This window comes from Nycticebus coucang, chromosome 13, assembly GCF_027406575.1.
Source record: "Nycticebus coucang isolate mNycCou1 chromosome 13, mNycCou1.pri, whole genome shotgun sequence".
NCBI classification, from domain to species: domain Eukaryota; kingdom Metazoa; phylum Chordata; class Mammalia; order Primates; family Lorisidae; genus Nycticebus; species Nycticebus coucang.
In genome coordinates, this window is record NC_069792.1 from 85,520,581 (window position 1) to 85,537,747 (window position 17,167).

Sequence of the window (17,167 nt, forward strand, 5' to 3'; positions counted from 1 at the left end):
ACCAGAAACAGTGTTAAAGTAGGTATTTATTGTTTTGGATTTTTAAAGGCCAAGGCTGGCTCAAAGGTAAACAGAAAATGTTGAATATGAAGCTAAAACTGAATTCGGTGTAACACACACATAATAGCATTAAGTAGGTATTAATAAATAGATATAAAAGGGTAGACAGCCTATTCTAGTTTCTCTCTTTTTACCAAAGTTTTATTTTTATTTTTTTTTGAAATCAAAGCTTTACACATAATGTAAAATCAAAACCAACCCTGCTATGAGGAAAAAAATAAACAAACCAAAACAGCAGTACCACACCACCATGATGAAGCAGCTGTCTGGCAGCTCTTTCCCCCTCATTGTGTGTGCCTATTTTCAACAACTTCAAATGGGCCTATATACCAAAGGAGCTGCAGGACGTTATTAATTGGAGCCAGGACAGTATGTATGGAACTGGCTCCTGAGGATGCTGGATCAGAAGTATTTATAGAGGACAGACAACTGTACACTTTTAGTCTTGACCTAGGGTTATATTAACTCTCCCACCATTTCGTAGATGGAGAAATTGAGCCCTAGAATTTAGAGAGACTTGCTTGAAGAGCCTATGTGTGTAAGACTGACTGCCACTGCTCCTGAAAGTTCTTAGTCCAAAATGGAATTTAGTTGCACATAGAAACTCTTACACTAATAAAATATGCGCATCAAATTAAGATCAGAAACAGTTTTTTTTTTTTTTTTGTTTGTTTGTTTTTTTGTAGAGACAGGGTTTCACTTTACTGCCCTCGGTAGAGTGCCGTGGCATCACACAGTTCACAGCAACCTCCAACTCCTGGGCTTAAGCGATTCTCCTGCCTCAGCCTCCCGAGCAGCTGGGGCTACAGGCGCCCGCCACAACGCCCGGCTATTTTTTTGTTGCAGTTTGGCAAGGGCCGGGTTTGAACCCGCCACCCTCGGTATGTGGGGCCGGCGCCCTGCTTAAGATCAGAAACAGTTAAACATTAATGAGGACTGAAGCATTTGTTCATTTTGAAAAGCTTTTTATTAATATGTACTACATTTAACTTTTTAAATAAAAATTGGGTGAAATCCCACGGACTATTTTATTTTCCATTTGGCACGATCATAATACAATGGTGCTCTCCTCTACCCCACTCCTGTTTGAGGTTAAGTCCTTATGGATCCTTTCTTCCATAAGGGTTTCTCTCTGCTTTAAATTGCAATCGGGGCAGAGTAACAGATGGGTTGAGTAGCTAATTTACATCACTGAAGTTCTTTATACAAAGCTTCATAGTCCAATCACCTTACCAAGTTTGTTTTCCTTTGGGAATTTTGTCATAACCACAAGGTTATTCCCCAGACATGCAGTTTAGGAAAATTAAGCTGGCAGTATAAACAGACTGGGTTAGAAAAGGTGGCAAATTGAAAGATGAGGACATTAGGACATTGCCATAAACTGAGCAAGCAACAGTAGGATCCTGAGTTAGGCGATGACACTGACAAAAGGAACTAGGCCCATACACTTTGGTTGCGGAACTTGCTATGGCTGAAAAGAAGAACTCGAAAATACCGGAAGTTGTGAGCTTTGGTTAGCTATGGTTCAAATCCTGACTTTGACTTTTACTAGCTTTGTATGTACTAGCTGCCGACTAACTTGTTAACTTGCGACCTTGCAATTCCTAAGTTTCCTCTTTTGTAAAATAAGATATCACACCTACCAAAATAAGGCTGACGTAAAGATTCAAATAAATAAAGTATTTAACCCTTAGAACAGTGCCTAGTACACAGTAAGTACTAGATAGATATAGATGGTGGTCATTAATTACAGAAGGTTAAAAACATGAGACTACAGTTAAGGGCACTGGGTTTTTGGAGGCGTTTGATAATTTGACTGACAATCCTTTCTCTGGGGAAATCCTGACAGAGAATAACCACCCACTTAGAGCCTTGATATAATAAACGGAATTGCAGAACGCAATTTCAGTTAGGAACCCAAGTGAGCCATGCTTCTTGGTTCCTATTTTATCCCCCTTAATCTAAGGCAGTTAGGTCTACAATGCAGAGACTCTGACCTAACTTACACTCTCATTTGTTGATAAAGGAACGCAAGGATTAAGATGGGCAGAATGTATCAATTACATGTATAGGCGAGTATGAGAAAACAATGCTCGCATCTGCCCTGAGGAGGGAGACTAAGTGTGCTTACCTCAACATTGAGAAATCAAAGATGGGGAGGCCTGGGTTCTTGCCCGTAAGCCAGTCTCCTTGCCATTAGTAAAATGTAGCCGATGAATGTCCTCAGTTGTCCATAGGTGTAGGAGGTAGGAAAGAGGATGTGCAAAGGGATGAGAGGGGCGTTTTCCATGGCAGCCTGTTCCACCCCTAGCCCCAAGGAAAGCAAGCAGGCCTCCACCAGGACCCCGGGCCTCCTGGCTGGTACTTTTCCTAGCATATGGGCCCCCAGATGGGGTGGTGTACTCCAGGAGGGCGGCATCCTTTGGTTTTTCTCTTCCCCAGCAGCTCTGAACCGTGTGTGAGATGTTTAATGGGCTCTAATTATTTTAAACAGCTAAGGAGTTCCGCCTACGGAAGCACAGAGTCTCTAGCTAAGCAGACGCCGCGAGAGGTGAGCTGACCAGGGCGCGGCTGCCCAAGGGCGCGCGCACCAATCCGTGGCGCCAAGGCGGCTAGGGAGGTGGGCGGAAACCATGGCAACGATTGAGTCGTTGGCGGCACCGTGAGTGATGACGGCCAAGGGCGCGCCCTTTGCGCCGGATTATGACGCAAGCTGCGGCGCGGTCTCGGCGGTCTGGCGTGTCCGCGGGCGCAGCCTCCGGGCCTCGCAACAGCAGCAACGGCAGAGGCCGGCGGGCGAGGTCAAGATGGTGGCTCCGCGGGCGGGGGAGGCGTTGGAGGGAGGAGGAGCCAGGCCTTAGCCAGCCGGAAACACCGAGGCCCAAAGACCTCCTGGGGAGCCGCCGCCGCCGCTGCCTCAGCCATCGCCCCCTCCGCCGCCTGCTCCAGCTCGGGAGACGCGAGCGGGCGGCGGGGCGGGCGGTGAGAGAGACAAGAGAGGCGGGAGAGCGGGGGCGGAGTCGCCCGCCTTACTCCCGCCCCCGGCCGCGGTCCCGGGCCCTGCCCAGCGCGGCCCTGCCCGGCCCGCCCAGCCCCGGTGTGGCAGCAGCTGTCGGCGGCGGTGGGGCCCCCTCAGCAGCAGGTGCGGATGGCCCATCAGCAGGTCTGGGTGGCGCTCGAAGTGGCGCTTCGGGTGCCCTGCCTCTACATCATCGACGCTATCTTCAACTCCTACTACGATTCCAGCCAAAGCCGGTTCTGCATCGTGCTCCAGATCTTCCTCCGGCTCCTTGGTAAGCGGACAGGGTATCCTGAGTCTTGGGACGGCTCTGCGGGCCGAGATGTGTCCCAGGGAGCGGGCAGGTGTGCGCAGGCAGTGGGTCCTGTGTGTGTTTGCTTCATCCCCCAAAGCGACTTCTTTGCGGGTTGGGGGAGGGGGAAATGATATTTGTCTGAGCTGACACCTAAGCAGTCCTCTCAGCGAGTCAGCGCCCCCTCTTCAGGGTTGCACCGGACTGAGGCGGGGAGAAATCATGGATGTGTGAGCATGCGGCTCTTTGCCTGCTGGTTCTCTTGGGGAATGAGTGCTGGCTTACTGCGTCTTATGCGACAGCCTTGGAAAAACAACTCCGTCGTGTGTGACCTTGGATTTGTGCCAGGGTTTCGGCCTCAGTTTCCCCGCTTTCCGAAGTGCTGAGTGCTCTTATGTTGTCAATTCTGCGCCAAGTCCGCAAGATCCTGAAATGTCTGCGGTAAATGGCATCCAAGCGAAGAAGATAGGTTTCGAATGTCAGTCAGACCTTGAAACCATTACCAAAAATTTTCAAGAAAGCAGCGATTAAAACGAGTCTTAAAAATGTCCATGAATAAACGAAAAGGTATTGAAAATGGCTGTCAGAAGTGATGAGATATTGCGAAAGAGACTTCTGAAAATCATTGTTTGTTGCATATGGATGGAGTGTTAAACAGATATTTCATTCCTTTCCATCTCGACTTACATCACCAGAGTGAGAGGCATTTATGCATAAAAGAATTTTTTTAAGTAATTTCAACTTGGCAGATTTTGTTGATGAGGTAATTATTATGATCAGTCTTAAAGTGGTTAGTGCTGTTGAAGTTTTTCTGAGGGTAGGCGGGTAGTGAGATCCTTACCAAGCCTTTCTGAATTACAACCCATCTTTTGCTTTATTCCTACAAAATAGGAAAGGCAATAAAGGCTGAATTTTGCCCTTAGCCATGAATAACAATATTTTACATTTGTCTGATAGTTTACTTTGGAAAGCCTTTTCACTGGTATTATTAACCTAACCTTCAAACATCTCTCACAGGTGGATTGCCTTATTCTCACTTTACAAATGAGGAAACTGAGGGTCATAGAGGTTAAGTGTTTTGCTCTTGGTACACAGCCAGTAAGTGGTTGCCAGAGCCTGGGCTTAAGAATTTTTTGACATCAAGTATGGTTTACTTTATTTCTCAGTACAGCTGCAATCCAGATACGGAATGGTGTGCTAATGACCATATGCTAGATCTTAAAACTAAAAGATACGTGATGTTCTTTAGCACGGCCTTCTTCATAACCCACTAGCTACTTAATTCCAGCTACTCCTACTTCCCACTGCAAAACTATACTATCATTATTATTTGAGGCATAGAATGGGGCCCTATTTGAGGGAATTCTGTATATTCATTCCAGAAATAGTATAGCCACTGACTTGAATGTTTGAATGATATGATCACCTCAGATTCTCTTGAGAACCCTTTGGGACCTGATGCTTTAACACAGTACTCTGTTGAGCTTCAGGATTAGGCAACTTTAAGAACAAGGAGTATTTTTCCTTCATTAAGTTATTTGTAATTTAGGAATATTGAATCTGGTGTTTTCTTTGTACTCTCCATGCTTCTTATTTTTATAATCATAGGACTATGTATTTGACAATTAAGAATGTGATTTTAGGTAAGTATTACTAACTACTCTGTGCCTTGGTTCTCTTATTTTTTACTTTTTTTAAAGATGGCCCATATCTCTCTCCTAGGGTATTAAGGACAATGACGAGTTAGGATGTAAGCACTTAACAACACTCGGGACTATTAGCTATTAGTAAACTTGCCAACATTTAAAAAAAATTAATACTGCAAAAAAATACCATACTTTGTTAGATATTTTGTTATTTTGAAGGGATCAGCAAAATGTTGGTGCTGTTTATTTGAAAATTTTGACTCCAAAATCTCTGTCAGACTTTATGAGAAATGTGAAATGTTTCTCAAATCTATCACCTATTATATTTTGCCATGTAATTATGCTAATTTTTCACATTTGTAATAATGATAAGAATGGAAAAAAGACTGATTTTGATGCTAAAAATTCACGCTAAATACAAATATGCCCAGGTGGTGCCTGTGGCTCAAGGAGTAGGGCGCCAGCCCCTATACGGGGGGTGGTGGGTTCTAGCCCAGCCCCGCCAAAACTGCAAAAAAAAGAAAACATGCCCTCCAGAAGTTCAAGTCTCTAGTGAGCCATGATTGCCCCACTGTGCTCCGGCCTGGGGCAAGACCTTTTCTCAATAAATAAGTAAAATAAAAAAAAATAAAAACATTATTAAAAGTGATAGGTTTGTCTGTAAAAAATGCCAATGGATAGTTGAAGTTAATTGTTCTGCCTCATAAGTTTTTTATAGTTGTACATAGGCTTCAGAGTGCTACTGTGTAAATCCTCAATACTTGTCAATCTCACCTCTTTAAAATTAATATATAAAAATAGAAATTGTTTCTAAGTAAAAAGCATTATCAATTTTTTAAATTTGTTTCTCTTAGAGCTAATGGTTTTCATTACATACACATGTTTGAAGTACTGACTTTTTTTCTACCTGTAAAACAGTGCTACAACTGTACCTTCATTTGGTATCAAACTAATTTGAAATTTCAACAGGTCAGAAAAAATAAAGCATCTTATTTTGGAGTTCCAAATAAAATCTCATGACACATATAGAAGAATATTTAAGAACATAAAGTTGTTTCATAGGAGGTGTTAAATACTAAATGAAACTCAACCCAAAGCAGTGTAATGCTAAATTATCAGATTTAAATCCAAGGCAGAAAAAGGTAAGCATAGGAGTTTGTTCTTATAGTATTACTCAGTCATATGGTAGTAATTCATTGAGGTGGGAGAGGACTTTCTATAAAAAGAAAGCTCGGAAATTATGGGGGGGAAATATGAAAAATTTGAGGATATAAAAATGAACTTATTTATAACAAAACTTTTTTAAAAAAATCTTTAAAGTGACAAAACAAAATATTTGCATCATATGTAATTAAAGTTATAGTAAGAGTTGTACTTTATCAAGAAGAAAAATTTATTTGTGAAATCACATAGAAAAATGGGCCTAGGACAAGCAGTTCATAGTAGACAAAATGTAGATGTTATTTATGATTAAATAAAATAAAGTTTACTTATCAGATTGTTGAGTTCGAAGTTTGCTAAAAGGTAGTTTGAAATAGGTAAATGTATACAATTTTGGCAGATTGTACTTCTGTGTAAAACCATCTGACATGCTAGGGATAATAGTTGTACAAAGATTCTGGGCAAGTATATTCATTACAACATTGTTGGAAACAACAACAACAAAAAAATCTAAATCTGTATTCGATGGGAAATTTGTCCATTGTATTAGGTGTAGCCATATAATAAAGTTCTTTTTTTTTTTTTTTTGTAGAGACAGAGTCTCATTGTACCGCCCTTGGGTAGAGTGCCGTGGCATCACACGGCTCACAGTAACCTCTAACTCTTGGGCTTATGCGATTCTCTTGCCTCAGCCTCCCGAGCAGCTAGGACTACAGGCGCCCGCCACAACGGCCGGCTATTTTTTTGTTGCAGTTTGGCCGGGGCTGGGTTTGAACCCGCCACCCTCGGTATATGGGGCCGGCGCCCTACTCACTGAGCCACAGGTGCCGCCCTATAATAAAGTTCTTAAAAAGAAGGAGATATAGGTATTGAATGCTGTAGAAAGATCAGAGAAAACCTATGGTGGGAGAGATGAAGCAGAAATAATTATAACTGGCATAGGGAATGGACTGGCGTTTCTCAACAGTGGTACTCTTGATATTTTGGACAGGAAAATTCTTTGCTTGTGGGGGATGGGGGAGGACTGTCCGGTGCATTATAGGATTTTTAGCAGCATTCCTGTCCTCTACCTACTAGATGCTAGTACCACCCCCCAAAAAAACCAACACACTCCTGTTGTGACAGCCAAAACTAGATATTGCCAAATGACCCGTTGGGGGCAAAATCCAATCCTGCTGAGAACTACTGGGATAGACAGATAGATTAGAAATACAGAATGCATAGCCCAGAAATAGATCACCAATGTATATATAGAAGTGATAGGTTTCAGAGGTAGAATTGAAGTACATTGAGGTAAATAGGGACTTTTCAATCAGTGGTCATTTAGTTATTCATATGGATTTTTCTGCCTCATGTCAGTATGTAAGCATTCAGTTCTAAGTGAATTAATACCTAAATGCGAAATACAAAATGTATATGTTTAGAAGAAAATATGGAATATCTTTTTGTAAATCTTAGAGTAGGGTGAAAGTCTTTAAAAATACATGAAAGCAAATGTGTAAAGATTGAGAAATTGAATAAAATTAAAATTAAAACTCTATTAAACAAGTGAAAATAAAAGCTGTCAACCTAGAGAAAACATTTGCATTATGTATAATTTGACAAGAATTCATATTGAGAATGTTTTTTAACTATCCATAATTTAGTAAGGAAAAAAGACAACTCTAAGTGAATGGGCAAAAGATAAAACAATTCACAGGAAATCTAAGTGATCAATAAAACATGGAAAGATTCTCTCTTTCATAAATAATCAGAAATACAAATTTTGAAAGGTAAAAAAAATGCTATTACTGTGAGATCACCTTTGGGCAAAAAGCAAAAAAAGGTGTATGTATTCTCACACAGTCAACTTAGATAGCTTCACCTGTGGTCGCCAGAACGTTCGTACGTGGGGATTTCTCTTCAGCATCAGCTAATCCTGCATCAGATTCTCCAATGGACATCATCTGGGTGTTCTCTAATTCAATTAAATTCTGACACTATCTACCTGGAGGTACTGTCAGATGCTCCAGAGAGAGGGCTCAGTCCAACAAGACTGCCCCCGCATCCCCAGTACACACATACTTCAGATGCCAGTTATAAGCACAGGGTGTGGCCTGTGCTTCTGACCCATGGGCTATAAAACAAAGATCTTATGACCTCTTCTTTGGTTTGGTTATTTGCTAGAGTGGCTCATAGAACTCAGGAAAACATTTCATAGTAATTCCCCCTCATCCCTAGAGGAATGGATGTGTTCTGAGATCCCAGTGGATGCCTGAGACTGAAAATAGAATTAAACCTTATATATGTGTATGTTATGTTTTGTCCTATATGTGCATGCCTGTAATAGTTTAGTTTATAAATTATGAAGTAAAGGTTGCTTGAACACAAACAAGCATTTGGGTACCGATACAGTTGATTTGATAAGTGACAAACAAGTGGGGCATGTATACAGAATGGATATGCTGGACAAAAGGGTGATTGGAACCTGTGCAGGATGGAGCTCAGTGCTACTCAGAACAGTGCACAACTTAGGAATTGTTTATTTCTACAATTTTTTATTTGTTTTTGGACCTTAGTTGACCATGGATAATGAAACCACCAAAAGCAAAACCTTAGAGAAGTAAAACCCTGGATAAAAGAGGACTACGTACTTAAATTTACCCATTTATTTATAAAGGCTGTTAAAAGGAAAGACATGGGTGGCGCCTGTGGCTCAAAGGAGTAGGGTGCCGGCCCCATATACCTACCGTAGGTGACGGTTTCAAACCCAGCCACGGCCAAAAACTGCAAAAAAAGAAAAAAAAAAAGAAAGAGATATACACCCAGGTATAAGAGATGTGGGGGGCAGGTGAAGAAGGGAAAGGCACAGAGCTTCAGTCACTGTTGAGTATCTGGAAGCCGTTTGGGTTTTGGGGGAATCTTCATTTGGTAGGCATGATTAATTAGGATCACTGGCCATTGGTTTATTAACTCAACCTTCAGCCCTTCTCCCCTCTTCAGAGGTAGGAGGTGGGGGTGGGAATGAAAGTTACAACATTCTAATCACAGGGTTGGTTCCTGTGACTATCTAGTGGCCCCCATCCACCAGTCATCTCATTATTGTACAAGACATAGATTCCAAGGATTTTAGGAGCTATGTCAGGAAATAAGAACAAAGGTGAAATACGTTTCACCGTATCACAAGTGGAGAAGACAGAGAATAGAAAAACTTCCTTAACTCTTCATTTAATGCCTCTATAAGGTTTGCCTTTTTTAACTACATGTTCACTTATTTTCATAGAAACATTTATTAGAATTTTAGCTTAAAAGCAAAACTTCAGTTTTATCTGACTAATAAAACACTTAGAATACCAGTTTATCTAAAATGATTGTTTGACAGAAAATTTTTCTTTATGCTATAGTTTATTTTATCAGGTATGCCAGCAGACTAAAATTCCAGGACACTTTATTTACTTTGTCCTAAAGTTCGTTGCTTTGAGCTGCCTTGAGAATATTTCTTTACTTCTTTGTATTCTGTCATATATTGAAATGTTTCTCCACAATTTGCTTTAGATTGTTTTAAATGTATTTCAGGTACCTGGAGAGTTGCTAAATGGGTTATATCATTTTAGTTTTTAGTGAGGAGTTTCCAGAAGAGGTTAAAGGTCTGAGTGGACTTTACACAAAAAGAGTTAAACACTTTGTTGTGTAACATGAAGGGTAGTTTTTTATTCTCCTTTGTTTGTTTTTAGTAATCCAAATGGAAAAGGCCCTGAACCTCTTTCATGAGTTTACTATAAAATGGTTCTACTTCGTTGGTAGCTCCTGATTTGGATCCCTTCCTCTTTTCCTATCTTGAGAACTTCAGTGAAACTCTTAATTATCAGTGAATCGGACTGAGATCCCTGAGTTATGATTTCAGTTAATTCTGTTCTCTGGTGTCTCAAGGTGGTGTTCTTTTACAAAGCAGTATTTTGCGGGTCACTTATAAATCCTAATGAGAAACTATCCTTAGACTTACTACCAAGAAATTTTGAGTGTGATGTCTAATGTTATGAAAGTGCAATGAAAATTTAGTATTACTAGCAATACTCTTTAAAGGCCCTGAGAGGGAATGTTACTTCAGAGCTGTATGAATTGAGAAGTTGGCTATTTTTTTTTTTTCCTGTAAAATGAGAGCCAATTCTTCCCATACTTCACAGATAGGGACATGAGTATAAAAGAAAAAATTATGAACCCCATGTACCCACAAACTTTGGGTAGGAATTAAAACAAATGCATACTATTCTTGAAATGTTTACTCATGATTACATCTTGGGAGTGTGATATTTTTCTTTGGTACATTTGCATAAAGCAAAATGGCACTTTTTTTCCAGAAGTATTTCTAAAACCCAGATTATTTTTTCATTTGTGTATAAAAGTAGGCTTCAAGAAAAAAGTTATTAGAATAAAAAGGACTGGTTATAAAATTATTGCAAAGGTCATGAATAGTCACAGGTGAGGATTGATATATCACTTTGTATGTAGCAAGTTGGCAAAAATAATTTACAGTTCCTGCTTCACTTTCTCCATTTTAAGTGGCATAAAAATAGAACTGTAGTTATTTTGGTTTGGTTTTTGCCCAATTTGGAAGACTAGTTTTTGTCTCAGGAAAAATACTTTTCTTTTTCCATGAAGAGAAAGTTAAGATTATATAGTGCATATAATAGGGCGAGGTATGTTAACTTTCCATGGAAAAAGTTTATAGTCCTCAAAAAATCTATTTTCTATTGACAGAACCTATTCCCAGCTTGTAGATGATTAATGGCTCACTTGCTTGGGGAATCAGGTGGCTCTTATCCAGAGATTTAGACATCTTCCAGGTGGTTATGTCCTTTTGATCCCTTTACACAAATAACCTGACACTTTTGGCCCAGGATAAATTTTGAGTTCCTGGGCAAAGTTTTCACTTGCAGGAACTACTAGGCCTTGTTTTTACATTTAACAGATGGTGAATGTTTCCACTGTGTTATGCAGCATCTTTATTGATCACCTGCTGAAATACTTGTGGGTAGATGGATATTTAATTTGGACTTTGTCACTTTTTCTGTACTCTAAGCTTTGTCTCACTTTTTCATAGGTTCAATTTTTCAAGCAGCTTTATTTTGTGTTTGCTTTTATTTACTTTTATTCCTTTATTTTTGAGACAGAGCCTCAAGCTGTTGCCCTGAGTAGAGTGCCGTGGCGTCACGGTTCACAGCAACCTCCAACTCCTGGGCTTAAGAGATTCTCTTGCCTTAGCCTCCCAAGTAACCGGGACTACAGGCGCCCGCCACAATGCCCCAGATATTTTTTGGTTGTAGTTGTCATTGTTTGGCAGGCCCAGTCTGGATTCGAACCTGCCAGTTCTGGTGTAGGTGGCTGGCGCTTAGCCACTTGAGCCACAGGCACCAAGCCGCTTTTAAAAACATAATACAGCCCTCAGAATGGGAGAAGATATTTGCAGGTTGTGTCTCCAACAAAGGTTTAATAACCAGGATCCACAGAGAACTCAAACGTATTAGCAAGAAAAGAACAAGTGATCCCATCTCAGGGTGGGCAAGGGACTTGAAGAGAAAATTCTCTGAAGAAGACAGGCACATGGCCTACAGACACATGAAAAAATGCTCATCATCCTTAATCATCAAAGAAATGCAAATCAAAACTACTTTGAGATATCACCTAACCCTAGTAAGAGTAGCCCACATCACAAAATCCCCAAACCAGAGATGTTGGCATGGATGTGGAGAAGGGAACACTTCTACACTGCTGGTGGAAATGCAAACTAATATGTTCCTTTTGGAAAGATGTTTGGAGAACACTTAGAGATCTAAAAATAGACCTGCCATTCAATCCTACAATTCCTCTACTAGGTATATATCCAGAAGACCAAAAATCACATTATAACAGATATTTGTACCAGAATGTTTATTGCAGCCCAATTCATAATTGCTAAGTCATGGAAGAAGCCCAAGTGCCCATCGACCCACGAATGGATCAATAAATTGTGGTATATGTACACCATGGAATATTATGCAGCCTTAAAGAAAGATGGAGACTTTACCTCTTTCATGTTTACATGGATGGAGCTGGAACATATTCTTCTTAGCAAAGTATCTCAAGAATGGAAGAAAAAGTCTCTAATGTACTCAGTCTTACTATGAAACCAATTTATAGCTTTCTTCTGAAAGGTATAACCCAATTATAGCCCAAGAAGAAGGGGAAAAGAAAGAGGGAGAGAAGGAGAGGGGGGAGGCTGGGTGGAGGGAGGGTAATTGGAGGGACCACACCTACGGTGCATCTTACAAGGGTACATGTGAAATTTACTAGGTGTAGAATATAAATGTCTTAACACAATAAGAAAATGCCGTGAAGGCTGTGTTAACGAGTTTGATGAAAACATTTCAAATTGTATATAATAACCAGCACATTGTACCCCATGATTGCATTAATGCACACAGCTATGATTTAAAAAAAGAATGATCCAGATGTGATGAATATTTATTTCCCCAATGAATATTCATCAATCTTTATGCCAAATGTTGTGGGCTACTTAGATGTACAGAGTAGCATCCTTTCTATCATGAGCATATTGTATAATATGGTAGATGATACCTACTCAGGTAACTACAGACTATAATACCGGTAGTATGTCAGTGGTAGGTGTTTCAGTAAGTTCCATAGGTGTGCTGAAGGAATAGCCACTATTAAAAAAGTGGGTTTCTCAACCTGAGTAAGAGCAAGACCTTGACTGTACTAAAAATAGAAAAATTAGCCCAAGGTAGTGCCAGGGGCCTGTAATTCCAGCTACTTGGGAGGCTGAGGCGGGAGGATTGTTTGATCCCAGGAGTTTGATGAGGCTGCCACGAGCTAGGCTGACTGTGCCACTGGTACAACAGAATAGAGACTTTGTCTCAAAAAAAAGGTGGGTTTCTAGGTTAGGTAGGATTTTGAACAGAGATTTAAGAAGTTGCTGGACCATCATTCCAAGCAAAAAGAGGAATATAAACACCACTGTAATCATGGTTGGGATAAGAAATGCAAGACTGGAGTGAGTGTGTGAGTGTGTGTGTGTGTGTGTGTGTGTGTTTTAGGAGGAATATTACTCCAAAACAAATTGGATCCCTGCACCCCAGAACAAGGAAGGTAGGTTTTGGTTGATAGTAATTTCAGAGCCAGCAGAAGTATTTTGAGCAGAGGAATGAAGAAAGGCAATTTGATGATGGCTTATTAACAGATTTCAACAAGGTGAGTTTTTGAGAGACAGACTAATTGGTTGATGTCACTGGGAGAATGGAGATAGAGGTGTTAGAATCTGGCAACTAATTACAAAGTTTGAGAATGGGTAGTACCATTAAGAGAATAATAGTGGCACCATTAAACTGAAGTTGCAAATCACAAGGAAAAGTGGGTTCTGGTTTAAATTGAGTTAGGCTTCAGAACTTTTGAGGTTTGCAGTTAGTTGTAATATAGGAGTGGAAATAGGAGACTATGTGGATTTCATTTCTGTACTTGAAACCTTGAATAATAATGTGTTTATTGTAATCTCACTGGAAAAAAATCCGTGCTTTTGTCAGAAGACAGAAAAAGTGCCAAATATACTTCATCAGTTCCTGTTGGTTACTTAGAGTGAGAAAGGGGAGAGATGCACCCTTTTAATGTTTTGACTTTCTGAAGGTCAGTTTTTGAGATTTGAAAAACAATTTAAAGAGTTAATGATTTAAAGAAATAGATTGAGCAATGCACAGGAAAAAGGAAGCAGGAGGGTATTTCTGAAATCTGAAGGAAAGTATATTTGAACTCTTGGAGAGTGCTCAAATTTTAGGTGCAGGAAAAATAAGAACTGGCATGAGTTCATAGTTTGAGGAAAAGGAGGAACTAGGTAGAAGTACGAAACTTTAATTTGATTTCCTAAAGAACACTTAAAAAAAGAATTCTGGAAATGGGAACAAATGTTCTCCATTTGGTTATTTTTGATGGTATTAATTATTTCTAATGATTATGAAATGATAAAGGATTTTTTTTTTTGAGTTTTGAAACTTGTTATGTATGTATCACTGCAGATTCGTCTTGAAGATAATTGAGTAATTTTGTTCCTGGACATAGCGTTGCTTGAATTACTTTGGAAATTAGAAAATAAAAGATTAGATTTTAAAGAATAATTTAGTATGTTTGGTCTGTCCTCCTGAACTCTGGCTTTACAAAACCTTTATTGGCCTGTAAACTTGTTGTCTTGAGAATTAGTGTTCATAATTTTGCAAATATTTTTCCTAGTTAAAGGAAGACTATCATAACTGTTACTAGGAAAATTCTTAACATATTTCATTCAAATAACTTTTACTTTCTCTGTTCTTTTTAGGTATATTTGTATCCAGTATTGTTCTGATCTTGTCACAGCGATCACTTTTCAAGTTTTACATGTACAGCTCAGCCTTTCTGTTAGCTGCAACTTCAGTGTTGGTGAATTATTACGCGGCTTTGCACATTGACTTCTATGGTGCCTACAACACATCAGCTTTTGGAATTGAGCTGCTTCCTCGAAAAGGTCCCTCGCTATGGATGGCACTCATTGTTCTACAGCTTACATTTGGAATTGGATACATTACACTACTCCAGATTCATTCCATCTATTCACAATTAATTATTTTGGATCTCTTGGTTCCTGTTATAGGCTTAATCACAGAGCTCCCGTTACACATCAGAGAGACCTTAGTTTTTACTTCTTCCTTAATTCTCACATTGAATACAGTGATTGTCTTGGCAGTGAAGCTGAAGTGGTTTTATTACTCCACAAGGTATGTTTATCTTTTAGTGAGGCACATGTATAGAATTTATGGATTGCAGTTATTGGTGGAGGACACATGGAAGAGGATTCGTTTCCCAGATATACTGCGAGTCTTTTGGCTAACAAGAATTACAGCTCAGGCTACCGTGTTAATGTACATTTTAAAGATGGCAAATGAAACCGAGTCCTTCTTTATTTCTTGGGATGATTTCTGGGACCTCATTTGCAATCTTATAATAAGTGGATGTGACTCTACACTAACTGTACTGGGTATGAGTGCTGTAATTTCCTCAATAGCCCATTATTTGGGGCTTGGAATATTGGCCATTATTGGATCAACTGAAGAAGACGACAGGCGGCTTGGCTTTGTTGCACCCGTTTTATTTTTTATTTTGGCTCTTCAGACCGGTTTAAGTGGGCTAAGGCCAGAAGAGAGACTTATTCGCTTGAGTAGAAACATGTGCCTTTTATTAACTGCAGTCCTGCATTTCATCCATGGAATGACAGACCCCGTATTAATGTCTCTTAGTGCCTCTCATGTGTCATCTTTTCGTAGACATTTTCCTGTGCTTTTTGTCTCTGCTTGTTTGTTTATTCTTCCTATTTTACTCAGTTGTGTTCTTTGGCATCACTACGCACTAAATACATGGTTATTTGCAGTTACAGCCTTTTGTGTGGAACTCTGCTTAAAAGTAATTGTTTCTCTCACTGTTTATACGTTATTCATGATCGATGGCTACTATAACGTCCTCTGGGAAAAGCTCGATGATTACGTCTACTACGTTCGTTCAACAGGCAATATTATTGAATTTATATTTGGAGTAGTAATGTTTGGAAATGGGGCTTATACTATGATGTTTGAGTCAGGCAGTAAAATTCGGGCTTGTATGATGTGTCTACATGCTTATTTTAACATCTATTTACAAGCAAAAAATGGCTGGAAGACATTCATGAATCGTAGAACTGCTGTTAAAAAAATTAATTCTCTTCCTGAAATTAAAGGGAGCCGCTTACAAGAAATAGACGACGTATGTGCAATCTGCTATCATGAGTTTACAACATCTGCTCGTATTACACCATGTAACCATTATTTCCACGCACTCTGCCTTCGGAAATGGCTGTACATTCAAGATACTTGTCCAATGTGCCATCAAAAAGTGTACATCGAAGATGATATCAAGGATAATGCAACTATGTCCAGTAACAATAGATTTATTGTACCCAATGAAAATCCAGAGGAAGTTGTAAGAGAAGCTGCTGCTGAATCTGACAGGGAATTGAACGAAGATGACAGTACAGATTGTGATGATGATGTTCAAAGAGAAAGAAATGGAGTGATTCAGCACCCAGGCCCAGCAGCTGAAGAATTTATTAATGATGATACTGACTGATTAAAATAGCATTTATTAATCACTGAGGTATTTGTTTAAAATTCAGTTCATCCACAGTGGAGTAACATGCTTCACCTTCAGTGTGTAACCAAGCACAAAAGCAGTATCAATGTTGAATCTGTGAATGGTTTTCCGTTTACTGTGATGTGCTACTGTAAATATACCTCTTTCATTACTTCTGGTCTCTTTGGTGACCTATTTAAATTTGTGTACATTATTGTACATAGAATAAAATGTTTTCACGTTTTATGACAAAATTTGAACAAACAGCTTTTTAATAGATTTAATAATCATACAGTGCGTCAACTGTGCCAAAGATTGCTCAATGACATATTTAACTCTGGACCCTCGTTTTTCTTTAAAATAGGTGGGAAAATGCAAATAGGAAACCACATTAAAGTCAGGAAAGTAAAATAATTTAGGCCACAGGATAAAGGGTATACATAGAGTATTTTAAAACTACGAAAAACGTTAGCCAGCCAAAAGCAATTGAGAAATGTTTTTAACATTTGAGTAGCAAGATAGTTGAACTGGGTTCAAAAGTCATGATTCAGACTGTGTGAGAGTTGAGAAATAAACTGACATCAATAAACCAGAATGTGCTAAGTGTTTAATCTTCATGTAAAGTCAATATATTTGTTAGCCATTCTGTGTTGCAGTGCTGCCATAAAATTATCCTTTCAGATTTTTGAAGAGATCGTAAAATGAAATAGGAAAGTTTTCATTGTTTTAAACTAAGGCATTTAATGATACTTAAAAAAAACCCTCACCTGGTTTTATGGAAGAAAAATAAGAATGATATGTAGTGATACATACGCCTCTTGTGACAACTTC

The 17,167-nt window shown here is 39.4% G+C and overlaps 1 protein-coding gene across 1 annotated transcript; it reads left to right on the forward strand.

Annotated features, from left to right (window-relative positions):
- The first annotated feature begins 2,729 nt into the window (after positions 1-2,729).
- Positions 2,730-16,590, forward strand: RNF139 (ring finger protein 139). Its single transcript, XM_053558689.1, has 3 exons — positions 2,730-2,856; positions 3,048-3,353; positions 14,517-16,590. The coding sequence occupies exons 1-3, from the start codon at positions 2,730-2,732 to the stop codon at positions 16,331-16,333; spliced, it is 2,250 nt and encodes a 749-aa protein (XP_053414664.1). The 3' UTR covers positions 16,334-16,590.
- The last annotated feature ends 577 nt before the right edge of the window (positions 16,591-17,167 follow it).